Source organism: Podarcis vaucheri (assembly GCF_965113315.1).
Source record: "Podarcis vaucheri genome assembly, chromosome: 15".
Lineage (NCBI taxonomy): Eukaryota > Metazoa > Chordata > Lepidosauria > Squamata > Lacertidae > Podarcis > Podarcis vaucheri.
This window is the reverse complement of record NC_138753.1, coordinates 4,160,486-4,177,175: the sequence shown is the minus strand read 5'-3', so window position 1 is coordinate 4,177,175 and position 16,690 is coordinate 4,160,486. Positions and strand designations below refer to the sequence as shown.

The window sequence follows — 16,690 nt, the reverse complement described above, 5'->3', positions numbered from 1 at the left end:
GGATTCGAACTGGCAAGCCCTAGGCTCTGTGGTTTAACCCACAGCGCCACCTTAGGACATCCCTATTTTCATCAGAGAAATGTTGGAGGGTACGGAGTTAAACATCCTCTGTCAAGAAGATAAGCAACTATACAACTTTTAGAATAAGGCAGCCTTGTATAGGGAAGTTTTTAAATGTTTCATGTTTTATTATGTTTTTATATATGGTGGAAGCCGCCCAGACTCACTATAAGGCAGCCTCCTATGTTCTGATCTTGCTTAACAGAAGAAGAACAGTGGCCTCTAGTGGACAAACAAGACACAGCAAAATGAGACAAGCCATAGAGACCAAAAGTAGGCTCTCTCCCTCGGACCATCATCATTCGTCAACCCTAGCTTCCCAGATACTGTCGGACTACAACTCCCATCATCCCTTGCCACAGGCTAAGATGGCTGGATTTGATGGCAGCGGCAGTCTTTTAATCTTGCCTTAACTGTATTTGCTGCTTTTGTGTTTTCAGCAGCTTTTATTTGTCTTTTGCAGAAATGCCCTCGATAAAAGATATTTAGAAGGCAATGGATAAACCATCGATGGACCCCAGAACTTGATCACCCCTGTTAGGAGGCAAGGGAAACTCTCCAATGTTTTACTATTGTTTTGTGAATCTCTTATGAATCTACCAGCAGAAAACAGGGTAAAAGAAGAAACTGTTTTTCACAATTGTGTCGCCATGCACTCACTTGCTCGGTCGGGAAAAGCGTGTTGATGTACTCCACAGCGTTGAAGTCAGCTCGGTCCAACGGATCCTGACTCGGAAAAACCTAGGGGTTAAGAAAAGGAACGGAAGTTACTATTATTAACTGTATGTGTTAGTTGTTTTTCTTACAAAAGAGCCTGTACGGCATGGAGTGTTGGACTATGACCGGGGAGACACTGGGGTTCAAATTCCCGCTTGGCCATGGAACTCACTGGGTGACCCTGGGCAAGTCATCCTGCCTCTCAGCCTAACTTACCTCACAGAGTTTTTGTGGGCATTAAATGAGAGAGAGAATCTTGAGCTCCTTGGAGAAAAAGATGGGATTATTAAATAAATAAATAAATGTGACTTACATTAAAACCTCAAACCATAGCAATTCAAATAAAAGACGAAAAGGAACACAGCAACACACACGCTGTGCCAAAAACAACAAATGTCCAGCACCATGGTAAAAACAGAGAGGCTGTGCAGTGGTTTGTGGGGTATGGATCACATTCCTTCCTTCCTTCCTTGGTTATGGAGAGAGGCTGGAAGACAGGGGTCAGGATCCCACCCTGGCCTGCACAGAGGTTGCTTCAGGCTCCCCTACCTCTCCCTCCATCCTTCCCATATTCTGCTTCACCAGCAAAATCTTCTCCAATCCAGCTCAGCCTCACCTTACTGACTCCGGCATCATGCAAACACGTTCCCACTACCTGCTTCCAATCCAAGTGTCCTCCTGTCCCTCCTGAATCACTACGTGTTTGTTTTGAATGGTATGAGTTGTTTGCTGCATCTTGCTTGTTTCCCCTTATTTTTATGCTACTGTTACCACCGAACTAAGACCCCAAACAGGTTCTGTCTGTTTTAATGGGGAACGGTCCTTAAACCCATTCCGCTCCCTGCTCTTTATCTGACCAAGTAAACGCAGCCTTGTCACAGTGACCTCCTTTAGCGTTTAAATCCTTCACTCTGCAACCACTGCGTCAACCTTTGGGGGGGGGGAGTCAACCTTTGGGGGCGCATGTGCAAACTGAATTCTTTGGCTGCATGCGTGTCATGCCCACGACAAACTCTCTACCCTCCCCTGTTCTAAACACACATACAAAGCGTCTGTAACCCGAGGTACCTCTCTACAGTCATACCTCGGGTTGAATGCGCTTCGGGTTGAGCATGTTCGAGTTGCGCTCCGCGGAAACCCGGAAGTAACGGAGTGCATTACTTCCGGGTTTCGCCGCTTGTGCATATGCAGACGCTCAACATGACGTCACGCGCATGCGCAGAAGCGGTGAAAAGCGACATGAGCGTGCGCAGACGTGCCGTCGCTAGTTACGTTTGCTTCTGGATGCGAACGGGGCTCCAGAACGGATCCCGTTCGTATACAGAGGTACCACTGTACACACAACCCAATTGCTCCCTGAGCCACAATTTAATAATCACAATATTAATGTACACAATGACAAACCTAGACAGAATCTTAAAAAGCAGAGTCATCACCTTGCTGACAAAGGTCCGTATAGTATAGTACTATGGTTTTCCCAGTAGTGATGTATGGAAGTGAGAGCTGGACCATGAAGAATTAATGCTTTTGAATTCTGGTGCTGGAGGAGGCTCTTGAGAGTCCCATGGACTGCAAGAAGATCAAACCTCTCCATTCTGAAGGAAATCAGCCCTGAGTGCTCACTGGAAGGACAGATCGTGAAGCTGAGGCTCCAAGACTTTGGCCACCTCATGAGAAGAGAAGACTCCCTGGAAAAGACCCTGATGTTGGGAAAGATGGAGGGCACAAGGAGAAGGGGACAGCAGAGGACGAGATGGTGGGACAGTGTTCTCAATGCTACCAGCATGTGTTTGACCAAACTGCGGGAGGCAGTGGAAGACAGGAGTGCCTGGCGTGCTCTGGTCCAGGGGGCCACGAAGAGTCGGACACCACTAAACGACAATACTAATGTACATCACCTTGAGCTCAATATATAAAAAGGGTGGGATATAAATGCTGCAAATAAATAAGAAACTGCTGCCCTATGGACAGGGGGTCTCCTATCCAGCAGCCTGTCATTCAACCAGCACTTGACCCCCTTCCCCAAATTATTATTTTTCATGGTAAATCTTTATTGGTTTAAAATACTGACGTAAATGATCATTTACGACGAAGGTAAGTATAGATAAATTCAATACAGAAGAAAAAACATCACGAACCCCCCCAAGATAAGCAGCACCCCCACAACGTCCCTCTCCTCAAAGACACCCAAACAGACCCCCCTCAATTTAAAGCAGCCCCCCACTCCCTACAGCCCCTCCCCACACAGAACCCCCATATTAGCTTACAGAGCCCCGCCCCTTACTCACACTTCACCCAATCGCTTTGGAGATACAGGCGCCTCCTCCCACCACAAAGCCCCATATTAGCATACATAGCCCCGCCTCCTTACACTCCGTCCAATCGCTGAGGGACTACGGGAGCCCCGCCTACCCCGAACTCCCATATTAGCATGCACGGCCCCGCCCCCTTTCCCTCACCTTCTCCCGCCCGGGTCTCCCTCACCTGCTCGATGGCCAGCTGCACCTCCGGCGCCAGCTGCAGGGCGGCCTCCAGCTCGTCGGCCAAGTCCAGCTCGTCCTCCTCCATCCCGGCCTGCCCCGCGACGCTCGACTAGTCACCCGCCTCCTCTCTTCTTCTCTCTCTCTCGCTTGAGGGAAAGCGCGCCACTTCCGGGAACGGCGGCATTCTGGGATGCTGGAGGACCGCGCGGAGGGAGGGGGAATGGGAGCAGCCAATGGGGAAGGAGGGGCGGGGCGAGATGGCGCGATAAGGCCACGCCCACTCCGACCCCCTCCCTCCTGGGGGCGGGGATTCCTCGGAGTTTTCCTTTTTCTCAATGGGTTCTTGAGACTGCGCGAAATTCTTGGAGCGGTGAGGGAAATGTGTGCGTACTTTTTATTTAAAAAATAAAGAAACGTTTTATTTAAGCTTTTTACAAGTCAAACACTCTCAAGAAAAAAGTGAATGGTCGCTATACGAAATTACAGAGGGCTTGCCTTCCTTTTCCGTTGGTGCGAGAATACTTTCATATACTTATTTAAAAGCATTTCTGAGCCCCTTAATATTTTTTGATGCATATGCATATATGACATATGCATATATGACAGCCACCAGCGTTTCTGAGCATGGGCAGAGTGCCTTTCAGCTCAAGCTGGGGGAAACACTTTTTTAAAAAGGGTTTGCTTGGTTTTTTAAAGTCCATTTGTTTTCAAAGGTATGGTGATTTAAGCAGATGCTTTGTAACTTTTCCCATTAAGAATCATTTCTTTTGACTCACGCATTTGTATGTTTGCAGATCCAGGTGTACTTATGAATCATGGGCTTCCCAAGTATTCAGAGACCTGTTGTTGCCAACAGAGTTCTTATAACTGATATTTACAATGGTGTTATCATAGCTGTTAATAATAAAGTACAATTAATAACAACTGATGGCATCTGATTGGCCACCGTGAGACCAGGATTCAGGGCTAGATAGGCCACTGGCCTGATCCAGTCTTCCTTACATTCTTCTCACCTTCTTGCATCAGTTATGAACAGGATAATTCAACGCCCGTGTAATGAGCATGCTATGTTGCATTGCGTGTGGCATCACTTCGTGAGATGATGACAATAACAAATGGGAACAACAACAAAATGTTGCAGCGTTCCACCTCTTAAGCTGGAGCAGACCTACTAAAAGACCAGACAGCCATGCCCTCCCCATAAAGAGGACTTACGGAGACGGACAAAAATGGGGTTCTGAAGATGGGACGGTGGGGCTGGGAGACTAAACCCTCTGACACATATCGCCCCCAGTTCCGCCCTCTTAACAAACAAAAAAAGCCACCCTCTCAATAGCCAGACATGACAGATTAAGCTTCTGTTGCTTGCCTAAGAGAGAGGTGATTCTGTATATATGCAATATTCTGTGGGTGTGCAGAGGTGGGGTGCTTGGAGATGGTCAGGAACGTTAAGAAGGAGGCTTGTTTCTTCATATTAGATGAGATCAACCTGTTGGATCATGTTACAAAAAAATTAAGGTCTCAAATATATAATAAATATTCATTAATATTTTTAATATTTAATGCCGTATTGTTTTTAACATTCAATTGGAAGCCGCCCAGAGTGGCTGGGGAAACTCAGCCAGATGGGCGGGGTATAAATAATAAATTATTATTATTATTATTATTATTATTATTATTATTAACACACACATATCTAAATATATGAACCATGTGTCTGAAATAGTAAGGGAGAGCAATCCTGAAGCCATTTTGAATCTCTCAATGACCTCAAATATTCCTCTGCAGTAAGGGAGAAAGCCTTCCCATTGTCTTTTTGCTTGCAAATCCTGTCTTAAGGGCAAATTTGTGTCTGAATAGGGTGAGCCTGTGACCTGGACTCAGGAACTATTAACCATCACAAAAGAATTGCCAGACTGCACAGGTAATGCAATCAGTGACCATTATCAGGTGTTCTGTTGGGCAGGATTTCTGCCTCCTTCTGTGATGTATGTATGATGTTTTGAGGGATGGTGGTCTTGGGCTACAGGGCGGGCAATTTCAAAAGTCTATATAAGGGATATAAGAGTGTGCAAAATATGTTCTGAAGCTCAACATCAAAAAAACGAAGATCCTGGCCACTGGGCCCATCACCTCTTGGCAAATAGAAAGGGAAGAAATTGAGGCAGTGAGAGATTTTACTTTCTTGGGCTCCATGATCACTGCAGATGGTGCCAGCAGTCATGAAATTAAAAGACGCCTGCTTCTTGGGAGGAAAGCAATGACAAACCTAGACAGCATCTTAAAAAGCAGAGATATCACCTTGCCAACAAAGGTCCGTAGAGTTAAAGCTATGGTTTTCCCAGTAGTGATGTATGGAAGTGAGAGCTGGACCATAAAGAAGGCTGATTGCCAAAGAATTGATGCTTTTGAATTATGGTGCTGGAGGAGACTCTTGAGAGTCCCATGGACTGCAAGAAGATCAAACCTCTCCATTCTTAAGGAAATCAGCCCTGAGTGCTCACTGGAAGGACAGATCCTGAAGCTGAGGCTCCAAGACTCTGGCCACCTCATGAGAAGAGAAGACTCCCTGGAAAAGACCCTGATGCTGGGAAAGATGGAGGGCACAAGGAGAAGGGGGCGACAGAGGACGAAATGGTGGGACAGTATTCTCGAAGCTACCAGGATGAGTTTGACCAAACTGCGGGAGGCAGTGGAAGACAGGAGTGCCTGGCATGCTCTGGTCCAGGGGGTCACGAAGAGTCGGACACGACTAAACAACTAAACAACAACAAATATAAGGGCTTGCACACCTTGGTTCTGGGTTCTCGTCCCTCCTGCATGTGGTGAGTGGGGACCCTTTTGCAACAGTTCCTTCAATATATATCAGGCTTCCTAGCTGCTTTGCTTCTCAGTTATTCTCTGGTTGGCCTCTATTATTTCTCCTACCAATAGGGAACCCACTTAAGGACTCTATATGGGCTCTGGAATACCCCGTAAGCAAGAGGGAGCAGTTTTTCTTATAACAGTCTGGACAATGACCCATTTAGTCTAGTATCCTGTTCTCACAGCGGCCAACCAAATGCCTTTGAGGAAACCCGCAAACAGGACCTGAACATGCGATCCCTCTCCCTCGCTGCAATTCCCAGCCGTTGTGTCACACCCTCTGGCGCAAGTCCTGTGGGATGCAGCAGAGGGTGCCACTTAAAATGATGGGCCTCAGGGTTGCCAACTTTTATTGCCTCCACCCGCTCTTCTGCCTTTAGCAGCAACATAACTGAGCTGGCAGACCAAGCTGCGGTCAAAACGTAGCAGCCCAAGCGTTGGCAGAGACAAGATGTATCGCTTGACCAAGGCCACCTATAGCCAAACAGGAATCTGAGGTCGCCTGCCAATGGCTACTAGCCACAGTCAAGAATTTACCTTGCCCAGGTGAAATTAGCCTTGTGCTGGTTTGATTAATTAGTGCAATGTTCCTGGGCATTATGTCCTCTGAATCTGGCTGGATTTTTACTTCCCCCTGGCAACTCTGCTTCTTTTGAATGTATTAATGGGTAATTAGAATTTAGCTATTAGCTTCTATTGGTTTTATATTCTTGGCTAAATGTTTGTGTAATTAGGAAGCTTGCCACATTTTGAATAAACCTTTATATCCTTTTTATATCCTTGTCACTTCAAAGCTGCTCCATGATAGATCCAGTTGCTTTTTCTTCTACAATAAATTGGAGGTTTATTGGATGGATTTCCCCCTAAATTGATTTTTGAATTCTGAATTTATTGTTATTCGTGTTTTATACTGTATTTTATGCTGTTGTTTTTTTTTTTTTGCATCAACTAAGTGTTTTAAATTTGTTGTTAGTCGCGCCCAGTTTTCTGAACCAGGAAGGGCAGGGTATAAATAAAAAATTATTATTATTATTATTATTATTACTACTACTACTACTACTGCTATAAACTGCTATTTTCTTTTCTCACAGGCTGAAGAGGGATTTTCTCCCCATCCTTCACAGCCACTGTTATAATATTTAGGGTACACACACAAAACATACACACACTCCACAGGAGACCAATCCTTCAAAATTTAGGAAATATTCCCTGAAAAAATTACACATTATTTTTAGCACACAGAACAATCCCCAAATGCCATCGTGGCTCTCCTAATCACTCTGAATCTTTCCTCTGCAAAAGAGAAACCTTTCTCAATTGTTCTTACACTTCCAAATCCTTCAAATTCTGTTTAAAGGGCTTATTTGTGTATGAATAGGGTGGGACGGTGACCTGGATTCAAGAACTATGGTATTTCTAGGGTTGCCATGTTTTGAAGAGCAAAAAAGAGGACACATCTGCTGACTTCTACTTTTAACCATGGATCGCTATGATGACTCTTGTTTTACATACCCATGAAAAAGGGGACATGTCCTGGAAAAAGGGGAAAGGAGTACGACAAGGCTGTATATTGTCTCCCTGCTTATTTAACTTTTATGCAGAATTCATCATGCGAAAGCCTGAGCTGGATAAATCCCTAGCCGGAATTAAGATTGCCAGAAGAAATATCAACAACCTCAGATATGCAGATGACACAACGCTGATGGCAGAAAGTGAGGAGGAATTAAAGAACCTTTTATTGAGGGTGAAAGAGAGAGCGCAAAATATGGTCTGAAACTCAACATCAAAAAAACGAAGATCATGGCCACTGGTCCCATCACCTCCTGGCAAATAGAAGGGGAAGAAATGGAGGCAGTGAGAGATTTTACTTTCTTGGGCTCCATGATCACTGCAGATGGTGACAGCAGCCATGAAATTAAAAGATGCCTGCTTCTTGGGAGGAAAGCAATGACAAACCTAGACAGCATCTTAAAAAGTAGAGACATCACCTTGCCAACAAAGGTCCGTATAGTAAAAGCTATGGTTTTCCCAGTAGTAATGTATGGAAGTGCGAGTTGGACCATAAAGAAGGCTGGTCGCCAAAGAATTGATGCTTTTGAATTATGGTGCTGGAGGAGACTCTTGAGAGTCCCATGGACTGCAAGAAGATCAAACCTCTCCATTCTGAAGGAAATCAGCCCTGAGTGCTCACTGGAAGGACAGATCCTGAAGCTGAGGCTCCAATACTTTGGCCACCTCATGAGAAGAGAAGACTCCCTGGAAGAGACCCTGATGTTGGGAAAGATGGAGGGCACAAGGAGAAGGGGACGACAGAGGATGAGATGGTTGGACAGTGTTCTTGAGGCTACAAACATGAGTTTGACCAAACTGCGGGAGGCAATGGAAGACAGAAGTGCCTGGCGTGCTCTGGTCCATGGGGTCACGAAGAGTTGGACACGACTAAACAACAACATGGACAGTGCCGAAAGTCTTTACTTTCAACACATCTTTGTTCTGGGTAGCTCACCTCCTTGCAAGGGGGTGGAGGGACTCTGTTGCAACAGAAAAATAAAGTTCTGCCTTGCTTTCACTGGATTTTGCCTCCATCCATTCTTCTCTGGCCAATCATGGACTTTGGGGACTCAGTCCCTTAGGCAACTGGGCAGAAAAAGCCAACCTTTAATTTTTCTGCAACAGCCATGATGGCTTCGTTCTGCCTGCTCCACTTTCAGAGGCAATAGGCCTCTAAATCACAAGCAGGGAGGTTGCTGTGGCCCCCAGGTCCTGCTTGGGGGCATCTGGGGGCCACTGTGAGAACAGGATCCTGGAATATACGGGCTCCCTTTGACCCTGTTCCTGCAGCCAAGCTCTTCCAATTTCCTTACGCCACAGCTATGATTGCTCTTACTGCTTCTGGTATTTGCCTGTACGTGTTGTTTTTTTCAAAAACCAAACACCTCACATTGCTCCAGGGAGACGTCTCTTTATAGAAAATTTCCAAACACATCCAGCTGCTTCGTGCAAGCCCTCACATGCCGCACAATAACCTTTGGCGAAGTTACAGCTCCGGTAGCTACAGAAGCACCTTGCTCCACCTTGAACCAGACAGAGGGCCTTCTCGGTAGTGGCGCCCGCCCTGTGGAACGCCCTCCCTTCAGATGTGAAGGAAATAAGCAACTATCTTTTCTTTAAAAGACATCTGAAGGCAGCCCTCTTTAGGGACGTTTTTAATATTTAATGCTGTATTGTTTTTAACACTTGATTGGAAGCTGCACAGAGTGGCTGGGGAAACTCAGCCAGATGGGTGGGGTATAAATAATAAATTATTATTAATTATTATTATTACAAACCTTTTCTCTGTTTCAGAATCTGGAACTGGCTTCCCTCTGCCGGCAAGGGTTGCCAGCGTCTTAACCAAACACTGCTCTTCTGCCTTTGTGAGTACTTTGATCTCAGTGGCGTTGCAGCAAATTCTGAAGTGTAGGGACTCGCCGTGGCAGCTTATTATAATTTAATACTACTAATAAAAATTTATTATTTATACCCCGCCCATCTGGCTGGGCTTCCCCAGCCACTCTGGGTGGCTCCCCCAAAAAATTAAAAACACAATAAAACATCAAACATTAAAAGCTTCCCTAAAGAGGGCTGCCTTCAGGTGTCTTATAAAAGTCAGATAGTTGTTCTTCTCTTTGACATCTGGTGGGAGGGCGTTCCACAGGGCGGGCGCCACCACCGAGAAGGCCCTCTGCCTTGTTCCCTGTAACCTCACTTCTCGCAGGGAGGGAACTGCCAGAAGGCCCTCGGCACTGGACCTCAGCATCCAGGCTAGACGATGGGGGTGGAGACGCTCCTCCAGATATACTGAGCCAAAGCCTTTTAGGGCTTTAAAGGTCAGCACCAACACTTTGAATTGTACTCTGAAACATACTGAGAGTCAATGTAGGTCTTTCAAGACCAGTGTTATGTGGTCTCTGCGGCCGCTCTGCATTATCATTTTTATTTATGTATATTCAACTTATATCCCGCCCTTCCTCCTCAAGGAGCCCACGGCAGGAAGCGTGTTGGTGATTAAAACTTAAGAACAAAGCCAATTGTTTGCTCTCGCAGTTAATAATTGCAGGTTGCCAGGAACAATGTCTTTCAGTTAGGAAATGCCCTGTGAGCAAACAGGAATGTTTTTAGATTCATCCTAGAAGTGGAGAGAGGGAGAGAAACCTCAAATATATAGCCTCTCGCACATACCCCAAGGATGCTCTGAAAAATTAAGGCAGTTGTATTTATCGGTTATCATTCACACACACTCCCCGAAACAGCAGTAAGGCCTCACAATACCCAGCGGTTATTAGGATCAGCATGACTGCAATCTCCTGGGAGTCGGTGGTGTTTACTTACTCAACTCGTAAAACACATTTGAGCTTTGACAGAAGAGCTTCAGTCTGACAAAATGCAACCTTTAGCTTTTAATGAGAAATGCAAAGGGTCTTGCAAAGAAGCGTCACCATCTGAGCAGCTGGTGTGAAGTAGGAACCGCATTAAAGAAAAGAAAAAGGAGTACCTAGCCTCTGCTTGATTCTTTTTTCCTCACTCTCTGAGCCTATGCTAATCTGCCACAAATGAACTTGGAAATGTCATTATCTCTGCATTCAGCTGCCAAGGCAAGGGGGTCCGTCAATTAGCCTGGCATGCCAGCCCGTATTACTTTCTGGGCCCACATTCCCCCTCCACTACAACACAGCTTCTCATCTCCTGAAATTAGCATGTTTCTCTCCATTCAGGGATATGCTTCACGGAGCAGAAACACGTTGTCTGTGGTCTCTCTTGGCTCCTAAGCTATCGCCCCAAGCAGATCTGAAACCTGGGGGAGTAAACACTCATAGAGACCCAGAACCAGCAAATTTACTCCTTTAGTAAATCCCACAGTATGAGTTTTAAGTCAGGAATCAGGAGAGATAAAGGTAGATAATGGCTAAATGCATTGAGCCCTCTACCAGTAGTTTATTAAGATGTGTCATGATATACAGCAACAACAATAAATAATGATGTAAACCAGGCATCCCCAAACTCAGCCCTCCAGCCGTTTTGGACTACAACTCCCATCATCCATGACCACTGGTCCTGTTAGCTAGGGATGATGGGAGTTGTAGTCCCCAAACAGCTGGAGGGCCGAGCTTGGGGACGCCTGATGTAAACCAACCGTTTCCCACTCAGTGCCCTGCAGATGTTGATGGACTACAATTCCCATCATCCCTAACTATTGGCCACAATGGCTGATGGGATTTGTAGTTGACACCATCTGGAGGGCACCAATTTGGAGAAGGCTGATCTAAATGAAGGAGCACAACAATCACTAAAAATAATTAAGTCTCTTTGGCTGGTACAAAACTGTCTGAAGGAAAGTCATTCCAGGTCAAGGTAGTTTGGGGAATCTGACCCTCCAGTCAACTGGAAATTATTCAAAACAAAATCCTCAAAATATTACTTGGTTTGCCCACCGGCAGCTAGTATTAAAGCGGAGACTGGAATTCTGCCCGTACGGTCTTCTATTTTAATGGTTTTGTTTATGTATTGTTTTAAACTTCTTAATATGGAAGCTACAGCTGCACAGAGAGACTACTTGGGTAGCAAATTGTGAAGAGCAAATGTTTGCTTTTGATATACTTCTGCAGGTTCTTAAAAACAGGCCCTCACTCAGACTCATATATATACATATATACCGGTATATATATATATATAGAGAGAGAGAGAGAGAGAATATAAACTGGGTTATTTCTATGCTCAGCGAGATCTACAAGCATTCCATAAACCGTTCCCGTCACAGTTACATTTTCTTAAATTATTACATGGATTTGAGATTTACCTACATGATTTACTGGTTAGATCGTTTAGAAAGCATTTCTGGCTTAGCGGCTTCAGATGACGCCGTCAGAATATTTAGAGGCACGTTGCAGAAAAAATTCCAGTAGAACAGCGCCAATCTTTAGTGCCCAAGCAGCAGAAGATCTTTATCATCATTTATACACTGCTTCTTGTATTCTGAACCAAGGGCAAAGTTTTTTTCCTGACATAGTTAAGATACCTGATGGTGATGATCAAACAGAAATCACATACTGTATTTGTTGTCTGATTCTGACAAATTCGTGACAGACAGTTACACGATTTGCAGTGGGGGTCCAAAAGCCGATGATAAATGTTATTGAGGCTTGTATGCTAAATTACAATGGTTTAATTGGATGACTTGATTTTTTTTTTATTATCTGGGTGCTTTTGGATGTATCAGTTCTCTTAGCCATTTGTATTTCAAAATATATTTGACTTTATACTTTTTAAACTTTTTCGTACCTATTTTAAGATGTTGTTGTTGTTGTTTAAATGTAAAGACATATTTTGGTCAACACTGTTTTTCAATATTGTACCAGTATATAGAGGTGTATACTCGGAAACTACAACTAACCCAGAATGCGGCAGCTAGACTGGTGACTGGGAGCGGCCGCTGAGACCACATAACACCGGTCTTGAAAGACCTACATTGGCTCCCAGTACGTTTCCAAGCACAATTCAAAGTGTTGGTGCTGACCTTGAAAGCCCTTAACGGCCTCGGTCCAGTAGACCTGAAGGAGCGTCTCCACCCCTGTCACTCAGCCCAGACACTGAAGTCCAGCTCCAAAAAGGGCCTTCTGGGGGTTCCCTCATTGCGAGAAGGGAAGTTACAGTGAACCAGTCATGGCCTTCTTGGTAGTGGTGCCCGCCCTGTGAAACACCCTCAAAGAAATTAACAGCTATCTGACGTTTATAAGACATCTGAAGGCAACCCTGTTTAGGAAAGTTTTTAATGACTGATGTTTCAATGTATTTTTAATCTTTTGTTGGAAGCCGCCCAGAGTGGCTGGGGAAACCCAGCCAGATGGGCGGGGTATAAATACATTTGTTGTTGTTGTTGTTGTTGTTGGTTGTGCCTCTACTGGGGCACCTTGTTGTTGTTGTTAATTAAATTTATAATAAATAAATTCAATGCTCCTTCTGGGGTCATTTGTCCACCTTTGGTTGTCCCCACCCTGCTCTCATCTCTCACCTGTGGCTCCTGGAAACTGTCAGCATTCGGCAGCAACAACATCCCAGAAAATGGCTTCAAACTGGCTGGCTAACCAGGTGAGGGTAGCTAGTAGGGACTCAAACCCTCGGTGAATTAGGGAGTTTGTCTGCATACAAAGACAGGCTCCTGCGGAATGAATGGACAAGAGCAATAGTGGGTCCATCCGTCAAGAGCAAGAAGGCTGTTTCTGCCCCTGCTGTGGAGGGAAGTGAGGGGCAGATGGGGCTCATTCACCTGGGAAGGGAGCCCATCTTGGAGAAGGGAGATCCTAAACCTCCACTGCCTTGCGGGATATCTTTGGGAGAAGAAAAGGCTAAGGAGTAAATCCTCCACAAGTCTGGAGTGGGGTCCCTAAGACGACTGGATGGTGCCTTGTACGCCTCTTTCCAGCAATCCCTGCAGCCAAACTGGCACCCAACGTCTCACTCTGCTTTTCCGTGGACCACATCAGCGAGGCTGAGAGGGGGGGTTTTGTCATCTGGGCAGCCCAGCACTGTAGCAGGAACCCCCCCACCCCAATCATTCTGTTTGTACAAACTTCACACACACTCACACTCACACACTACATAAGCCACATTTCTGTTATAAACTCATAGAAAAATCAACCATACATCGGATTTGCACTGTTCCATTTTATTTTACTCTATATGACAAGGACTATCAAAGGGGGGTGGCTTGGTTCTGGTCAGCCATAATCCCTTCACCATCCCAGCACATCCACAGGAGCCCTGCCCAGTTGCTATGTCAACCCTGATGATCCCAGACAGAAGACAATCAGGATCACAAAGAACTTGCATATGGGAGTGGATTCAGCATGGACTGAAACAAAGGACAATGATCAGATCTTCCCTCTGGGGGCAGGAAACTGCAAACTCCCCTTTGTCTCCTGGAAGTGACTCATGGGCAGGGGGAAAGCCAGGTGACAGGACACTCAGGTTACCACCACAACTCTTCCCTCAACCCCTCCTTTCTGTAATGTATGCATGATGTTTCTGGGGGTGGGCTTGACCTAGAGGATGGGAATTTCAAAAGTTTTTATAAGGTCTTGCACACCATCTTTCTGGGTCTTTCCTCTCTCCTGCGAGTGAGGGGAACACCCTGTTGCAACAGTTCAATAAAGGCCAAGCCTACAGGCTGCTGTTTTGCTCCAAGTTATCCTGGTTGGTGTCTTTGTTTTTGTCCAAGGGAGCCCTCGGATTTTTCCGGTAACAGCACCCCCAGACCCACTGCCCAGACTTGCACCCCAGGGAGGTCACTTCACTGCTGCTAGCATGGCAATCTGGCTTCACCCCCGAAGGCAGACTCCATTGTCTCTGGAGACAGACGGATGCCAACGACAACCAGAGTACAGTGGTACGTCAGGTTACATACACTTCAGGTTACAGACTCTGCAAACCCAGAAATAGTACCTCGGGTTAAGAACTTTGCTTCAGGATGAGAACAGAAATTGTGCTCTGGCGGCAGCAGGAGGCCCCATTAGCTAAAGTGATGCTTCAGGTTAAGAACAGTTTCAGGTTAAGTATGGACCTCCGGAACGAACTAAGTACTTAACCTGAGGTACCACTGTATAGGATTATTATTTCCTGCGGTTGCTGTGACCATGATGGTCAAGATGACAACAGCAACCTTGGACCTCCAGATGGTGTTGGACTACATTTCACATCATCCCTGTTATAGGGAAAACTGCTGCCTTTTGCTTATGGGGTATTCCAGAGCCCATATAGAGTACTTAAGTGGGTTCCCTATTGGTAGGAGAAATAATAGAAGCCAACCAGAGTATATTGAGAAGCAAAGCGGCTAGTAAGCCTGATCTTTTTTAAAGGAACTGTTGAAACAGAGTCCCCACTCACCACACGCAGGAGGGAGGAGAACCCAGAACAATGGTGTGCAAGCCCTTATATAGGTTTTTGAAATTGGCCACCCTGTAGCCCAAGACCACTGCCCAAAACATCATACATACAACACAGAAGGAGGCAGAAATCCTGCCCGCCAGGACACCTGATAATGGTCACTGATTGCATTTCCTGGGCAGTCTGGCCATTCTTTTGTGATGGTTAATAGTTCCTGAGTCCTGGTCACAGGTTCACCCTATTCATACACAAATTCGCCCTTAAGACAGGATTTGCAAGCAAAAAGACAATGGGAAGGCTTTCTCCCTTACTGCAGAGGAATATTTGAGGTCATTGGGAGAGTCAAAATGGCTTCAGGATTGCTCTCCCTTACTATTTCAGACACATGGTTCATATCTTTAGATAAGTGTGCATTTATGAATGTTTATTCTATATTTGAGACCTTAAAATTCTTATAATACTGACCATTGGCTAAGCTGGCCAATTACGATGGACGGTGAGAGATGTAGCCCAGGAGGTTTATTGTTCTTGTTTTTATCTTGTATTTTGTGTCTGTATACTTTATCTTATGCTGTGAACTATCATGAGATCTACATATGAAAGGTGGAATACAAATTTAATTGATGATGGTGATAGTGACGATAAATCTTGGAAGCCAAGGTGGAGGAACACTGTGTTAGATTGCCAGGTCAGTTCAGCTGCTCTCTTGAAGCAACTGAGTAAATCCTTAAATTTGGCCACTTAATTCATACACATCTGGCTCTGCCTGCAGATGTTGAGGACTGAACCTGGGATGTCCCTGTCCTGAAGCAATAATAAAAAAGAGTGAAATATTTCAGGCACACCCATCACATCTCACCACTCAAGTTTCCAGTCCCGATTGGATAAATTAATATTCTTGGAATGTAGTTTCCTCCTTGTTGGTGTTCCCATGGTGTTCCTGAGTCAAAGATGGCTTTGTAGCTGGGTGTGTACTAATTCAGGGCAATTAGGACTGCCTTCTTATTGACATGTTTGTTTCCATTTAAGGAGGGAAGAAGGCAGTTTGCAGCTATTTTAAGTGGGGAGGAAGGGTGGAGGTAGGAAATGAAAATAAACTAATTAGAAAGACATGTCTGGCTTTATCACATCTGCTCCAGAACTATAGGAGCGGTACCTATTTATCTACTTGCACTTTGATGTGCTTTCGAACTGCTAGGTGGGCAGGAGCAGGGACCGAGCAACGGGAGCTCACCCCGCCACGGGGATTCGAACTGGCGACCTTCTGATCGACAAGTCCTAGGCTCTGTGGTTTAACCCACAGCGCAACCCGCGTCCCTTGCGTAAGGCCTGCTCTAGGGCAAAATCTGATTATGTTTCCCCCAAAGATTACATTTAATGGGTGCATTGTTGCAGCGTGGCGCTTTGCAAATAAGGAGACTGCAAGTCTCTGCCCCAAGGGGCATACAATTTAGAAACTGGAAGACAACAGAGCAGTGGGCGGAAAGGGAAAACAAGAGATAAACGGAGGAAGTGTAGGTGATTCTGCCTGAACACACAAACTTCCCACCAACTGCCAGGGTGGATTTTGAGCTACCACCTGCAGGCCGGCATCAGGCGTTCGACAAAGCTTAATTCATGTGTGGATGGCTGTTTTATTTAACAGG

The 16,690-nt window shown here is 45.4% G+C and overlaps 1 protein-coding gene and 2 long non-coding RNA genes across 3 annotated transcripts in view; 1 reads left to right on the top strand and 2 right to left on the bottom strand.

Annotated features, from left to right (window-relative positions):
* VPS53 (VPS53 subunit of GARP complex) overlaps positions 1-3,493 on the bottom strand; it is a 42,740-nt gene extending 39,247 nt beyond the window's left edge. The window contains exons 1-2 of the mRNA XM_082201733.1: positions 3,262-3,493; positions 721-801 (exon numbers count right to left, since the gene is read on the bottom strand). Of these exons, the coding sequence (XP_082057859.1) occupies positions 721-801; positions 3,262-3,345 (165 nt within the window). The 5' untranslated portion in view covers positions 3,346-3,493. The remainder of the gene's footprint in view (positions 1-720; positions 802-3,261) is intronic.
* Positions 3,494-3,578: 85 nt separating this feature from the next.
* On the top strand, positions 3,579-12,865 carry LOC309520343. The gene is made up of 3 exons (XR_014214219.1): positions 3,579-3,643; positions 9,471-9,541; positions 12,521-12,865. It is a non-coding gene; the product is annotated as an uncharacterized lncRNA (long non-coding RNA).
* Positions 11,080-11,812, bottom strand: LOC309520356. Its single transcript, XR_014214231.1, has 2 exons — positions 11,309-11,812; positions 11,080-11,165 (listed from the first exon to the last, which is right to left on the bottom strand). It is a non-coding gene; the product is annotated as an uncharacterized lncRNA (long non-coding RNA).
* Positions 12,866-16,690: the final 3,825 nt, after the last annotated feature.